General features: G+C 39.8%; 1 protein-coding gene across 1 annotated transcript; it reads left to right on the top strand.

The window, feature by feature from the left end:
* Positions 1–2,189: 2,189 nt before the first annotated feature.
* LOC306973810 (recoverin-like) lies at positions 2,190–4,720 on the top strand. The gene is made up of 3 exons (XM_079570807.1): positions 2,190–2,633; positions 4,415–4,526; positions 4,614–4,720. The coding sequence occupies exons 1-3, from the start codon at positions 2,253–2,255 to the stop codon at positions 4,697–4,699; spliced, it is 579 nt and encodes a 192-aa protein (XP_079426933.1). The 5' UTR covers positions 2,190–2,252; the 3' UTR covers positions 4,700–4,720.
* Positions 4,721–6,052: the final 1,332 nt, after the last annotated feature.

Here is a 6,052-nt window from a genome sequence, read left to right as displayed (position 1 = left end):
GATTACTGGCATAAATATGACAAAAAGATGAGGCCTTTTATGCCTACAATGCCCAAAATATCACTTATTTTTGTTGACAAAATCTGAATAATGGATTGAGCCAGATTAAAATGTAAGGTTTATTTTGTTCACAGCTGTTTAGCGTTAAAATCTGTAAAAAAATAAAATAAAATAAAAAAAACAAACAATTTTGCCATTTTGTTTTCTTAAATTCAAAACTCAAAACTCAATAAATCAATAAAAAATAATCCCACTGGAAAAACTTTTCAAATATTGTTCAGTCTGAGACAGTTTGGAGTCTGTAGGAGCTGATGTGGAAAGATTGTTGCATCAATATGAGAAAAAAAAAGCATTTTGAGAGAATGGCTCTTGAAATGATGATTTCCCAAATAATCTATGGAGAAAGTTTGAATCCGTGCAATGACTAAACATGTCATTGTGATGATTAGGTATTAGTGAAGCTTATGTGTTCAGAGACCAATTTGGTCCAGAATTTTGCCTCAAATCCAGAGGAGGGTAGAGTAGCCAATATATTTACTATAGTAAGAGTAAAAAAGTACTAAATTGTCGCCATAAACAAAAACATGTGAAAATTCAAAGAAAATGAAAATACAGAAAAACTAAATAATTCTAAAGAACAAGAAGCACGAGACGAACTACATCAAAATAAAGCATTTGCCGCTTAAATATTTACTCACAGTAGAAAAAGAAGGAAGGAAGAAACAGATACTTCATTATGATTTTACTCAAAAAAGCACCAGGGTAAATGCTAAGTCGAAAACTGTGAGTTCTGAGTAATAGTTTACTCTTCAGTGACAAATGATGAAACACAAAACATGAAATAATGTAAAAAATCTATTTTATTTGTCACTTAAAGCTTTACTCACTGTGGAACAAGTAACTTTTCTTTTTACTCTAGTAAGAGTACAGACACTTTATTATAATATTACTCAAGTAGAAGTAAAAAAAAAGTAGTACAATTACTTTACTACTACTCACCTCTGGTATTTTTCAATGATAAAAATTGCTGTACTAAAATAAATAAGTGTATTTTATTCTTGGTTAAATGTTTCGTGGTGCTGCTTTAAACAATATATATAATATATATTTAACAATAAGACTGTAAAGTAACATGTGCAATAATCTCTGTATCAGCTGCACTTTATTAACTCTTCTTCTTGAACGCCGACTGTAACAAGTGAATTTCTCCTTTGTGAGATCAATAAAGGTTTATCTTATCTTATCTTATCTTTAAGTTTCACACTCACATACTGTAGATTTTATTGATTTATCTGTCAGGGACGATGAAATCAACATAGAGCTTATAGCTCGTGCTAATTCACTGCTCGTGTCCCTGGTTGGGCTGTTCTTCACAACTTACAATAATAAAATACTTTAAAGAGATATTTCAGGATTTTTGACATAGGGCCTCATTTCCTAGTTATCCAGAGTGTTGCTGATTAACCATATGAATGTCTGTGTCGATAGAGTAATTTTTGTAATATAACTGACCTTGCATCACATGAAGGATCGCATTTTGACGGACTATTTTCTAGCAAATCACTCCGCGGCCGCGTAGCTTATACAACCACAAAGCTGATGCTGCTCGAATATAAGGTATTTTAAATGCAAAATGGTTAAAAAATACTCATTCATACGGTTAGTCTGGCGTTATAAGTGATTTGCCTCAGGTGCTCTGTGGAGCGGGTCAGACTGTTTTGAATGCAGGCTAGCTGATACCATAGAAATGCACTAGCCTTGCACTAGCCTAGCGCCTCGAAACTCTTCAAATATAAGAGCTTGAATTACAAAAAAAAAACAAATCTAGAAATCAGCAACATTGGATAACTATGAGGCCCTATGTCAAAAATCCTGAAATATCTCTTTAACACAGCATTTGTTTGATTGAAATTTCTTTGAAATTTCTCTATTTTTGTTTAACAAGTGAGAAGCACCACGGTAACAATACCTTATTCAATGGTCGGTATTTCTTCTTCTTCTAGAATGTGTGGAAAATATCCAAAATTTCAGCTGTTCATCTAACGTAGCTTTGTGAAAACTTAAGTCAAATGTTTCCATGTTATTGACAGTGTAAAACACTAAACGCAGGTTCTTGTTGTTCTTTTCTCGTTCACAGTTGTGTATTTTGAGCTTTCGTCGCGTTGAAAAATCCACCGCCCAAAGAGTCAGTCAGCTTCAGACTGTGCAGAGGAGGCGAAGCTCTCTCCAAATCCCCAAAGCCTCGCGCAGCCATGGGCAACTCCAAGAGCGGCGCCGTGTCCAAGGAAATCCTGGAGGACCTGAAGCTCAACACCAAGTTCACGGAGGCGGAGCTCGTGCAGTGGTACGATAACTTCAAGAAGCAGTGTCCGACGGGGCGCATCACCAAACCGGAGTTCCAGGCCATCTACACCAAGTTCTTCCCGGACAGCGACGCCAACACGTACGCGCAGCACGTGTTCCGCTCCTTCGACACCAACGACGACGGCACGCTGGACTTCAAGGAGTACATCATCGCCCTGCACATGACCTCCACCGGGAAGACCACGCGCAAACTGGAGTGGGCCTTCTCCCTGTTCGACGTGGACAAGAACGGATACATCACCAAAAACGAGGTCAAGGAGATCTGCACGGTGAGTGGGGCCGGGGTGGAGGGAAGGGCAGCACATGGCAGCATTGCTGAGAGTGGCCATGCTTTTTGTTGAGCTAAGTAACTTGTTTACCTTATTAAATCCTTTCCGTAGTGCGGTAAGTGTTATGGGATGATTGGGGGTCTTTTATCTCCCCCTGGTGTCTCTGGTGTCAATTGCAACTTTCCTGCCACCGAGGCGGAGGTGCAATACACACTAATAGAATCATGAACAAGAAGCTAACAGGCTAACGGGAAAAGTGTGGGCTAGCACCACTTAAACAATATTTACAGCAAAGTTTGAGTGAAAAAAAGTATCTCCAATTAATGAGTGAGAAGAAGAAGAAGATATTTATTTAAATAGTGCCTTTCACAGACATGGTCACAAAGCGCTTTACATGAGACAATTGTACATTCACTCCATACTCGGTGGTGGTAAACTACGTTTGTAGCTTCAGTTTCCCCTGGGGGAGGCTGACAGAAGCACTGTCGCCTCAATGTATGTGCCAACAATCCTTCTGACCACCACCATACATTCACTCACACACATCATGTGTCCTGGCCTATTGTACATGTTTTTAGTGGTAGGGAAAACCGGAATACCTGGAGGAAACCTTTGCAGACACAAACATGCAAACTCCACACAGAAAGGCCCCGTCCAGGTGGGAATCAAACCCTGGACCTTCTAGCTGTGAAGAAGAAAAAACACAACATGCTGCGACACCTGCAGTGGTGCTTATGGCCTCTAGGGGCAGGAGCTACTCAGTTTTGCTTTAACTGTGATTGGCTAAAACAAAGTCTGCTTGAGCCAATTAGCTGTAAGTGCTACACCTGAAGTTTGTCCTCGGAGCGATCCCAAATTGATAACACCACTAATGATATTCACACTGTAATATCAATCATGCCAGGAAAACATTGAAAAGATGAATTATTATTATTATTATTATTATTATTATTATTATTATTATCATTATTATTATCAGACGGCCCTAGTTTTTGTTTTCATGAGAAACTCCCAAATGCCTTACGAGATCCCCATCCAGTGGTTTGAATGACATAACAGGCATACCCTGAACTGCACTCTCAGAGCCCTGATTAAGAGCAACGCGGAGCACATCATGTTCTGTACATTGGTTTTCTAATATGCTTGAGATTAGTTCACCTGCAACAAAGACGAGACGATGTCCTGTGCCATATTCAGCTGTGTCATCTGAGTCCGAGGTCAAAAGATTATGCTGATTTGATCATAAAGCATAAAGCTCAACAGGGCTTCGTGCTATGTGGTACTGTGATTACACTGCCTGTCCATCAATTTTGCATCGTTATTTGTTTCGACAGTCCAGATCGTTAAGGGTTCTAATTAGAATGAAAATGATGCAAGTGCAAACCCATGTGGGCATAGAGTTGTAATTGCTCTGTGTCGGAGGTGGGTAACCTAAGGCCCTGGGGCCACTTGAGGTCCGTCTAGCCTCGCAATCCAGCCCACAAATCACCCAAGCCCAAGCAAGAAAACGCATGTCGAACTCCTACAACGAGATGATTACAGTTCCATCCATCCATCCATCCATCCATCCATCCATCCATCCATCTTCTTCTTCTACCCGTTTCCGAGTCGTGGTATTTGTCTGACCCGTCACCTTGGACCTGTTTACCATGGGAGACCCACATAGCCTCCAGGATCATTCGGGCACTCAAACCCTTCCACCACATTAAGATGGCGGTTCCAGGAGGGGATTACCTACTATGTCATACATAAAAAAATATTGAAATCTTTTTTTATTTCAGGCCATTTTCAAGATGATTCCTGAAGACGAGGTCAAGACCTTGCCTGACGATGAGAACACTCCGGACAAGAGAGCGGACAAACTGTGGAGCATCTTTGACAAAGGCGAAAGTGGTGAGTGCCGTTCATTAATCAAAAAGGGTATTTCAATCACGCTGAGAGCAGGAATTTAAGAGTGCAATTACTTTTGTTTTTGCACAGATCGAGTGACCGAGGGAGAGTTCGTCCAGCAAGTTTTGGACGACGAAACTGCCCTGCGCTTGATTCAGTATCAGCCTACAAAATGAGCAAATCGCCCCATTAACACACAACGCAAATTTAAACAAAATGTCTTAAACAGTCAACAGCAGAACAACCAAAAACCTGTTTACACATTCCGCAATTTTACAGAAAATAATTTTTAAGGAAAACCCCATTTCTTATTCATGTTTCTCATTCTTCAGGCAGACATTTGTACATAAAGACCGTTGAGTGCTGTGCATCTATTTCTAAAGCCTTAGCAGCTAGTTGTTGTTCTCACCCCTTTGAATAATTGGGATGTTAAAAATGTGTCGTTAGGAAAGTTTGTAATCGGTTGAGTTTGTTTTTGCATATAAGGGTTTTGTGTGGTTGCTAAACTAAGCAACAGCATCGGAAGTCATTTTTTCAATGATTTCAGCAGCTAAACATAACACAATGATAACCTCCGAAACGAGAAGATGCTCCGTCCGGCACCCTCTTGTTTTCAGAGCTTGTTTTTGGTTCAGTTCCTTGTAGATCTTTTGAATAAATCCTACGCAGACCATTAAGATGAGAAAACCCTGTTCTTGTTTGGCAGCCATCTTGCTCAGGCTGTATCTGCACATTTGATTAGTTGTCGTGTGTAGCTCTGCGTATGAGGCACAGGCTTTTAAAGCTACTGAATCAAGAATAGCATTGTGCGCTGGAGTGTTTGTCAATCTTCAATAAAACGTTTTAAGTGTCATTGTCTTGTCTTTTCAATCGCTTTGAGCATCTATTACTTTTAACCTCTTAACCCCCACTGCGTTTTTGTAACTTTTTATTGATTTTTTTGGCACTTTTTAACTGCAGGTCCCATATTAAACTCGTGCATGGCGACACTTTGGACCTGAAGTAACAACTTTTTGAGTAACAGTGCAGGATTTTAGAGGCGTACGTAAGTACAGGTAATAAAACACTAAATTGCAAAGTTGAATTAAGGTGTGCAACATGTAGGTGTGTGTGTAACAAAGGTGCAATGGATGGATGGATGGATGGATGGATGGATGGATGGATGGATGGATGGATGGATGGATGGATGGATGGATGGATGGATGGATGGATGGATGGATGGATGGATAGATAGATAGATAGATAGATAGATAGATAGATAGATAGATAGATAGATAGATAGATAGATAGATAGATAGATAGATAGATAGATAGATAGATAGATAGATAGATAGATAGATAGATAGATAGATAGATAGATAGATAGATAGATAGATAGTCTACAGTCTACAGTCTATTGCTGAACGTGCACCTCCTCTGTAAAGGCCTCATGCAGAGCGTGTGAGGCATTATCCATGATGGCGGCCAAACACACCTTTTACACCTGTATCACACCTATGTTGTCATTTATGTGTGAGAGGGTTGAGAGA

This window comes from Gobius niger (assembly GCF_951799975.1).
Source record: "Gobius niger genome assembly, chromosome: 14".
NCBI classification, from domain to species: Eukaryota; Metazoa; Chordata; class Actinopteri; order Gobiiformes; family Gobiidae; genus Gobius; species Gobius niger.
This window is presented reverse-complemented; position numbering and strand designations above follow the sequence as displayed.

Excerpts from the sequence above, each read along its gene's own strand:
- LOC306973810 (XM_079570807.1), top strand. The coding sequence starts at position 2,253 with ATGGGCAACTCCAAGAGCGGCGCCGTGTCCAAGGAAATCCTGGAGGAC. Across the intron at positions 2,634-4,414 it reads AGGTCAAGGAGATCTGCACG|GCCATTTTCAAGATGATTCC; the intron begins GTGAGTGGGGCC and ends TTTTTATTTCAG. Across the intron at positions 4,527-4,613 it reads CTTTGACAAAGGCGAAAGTG|ATCGAGTGACCGAGGGAGAG; the intron begins GTGAGTGCCGTT and ends GTTTTTGCACAG.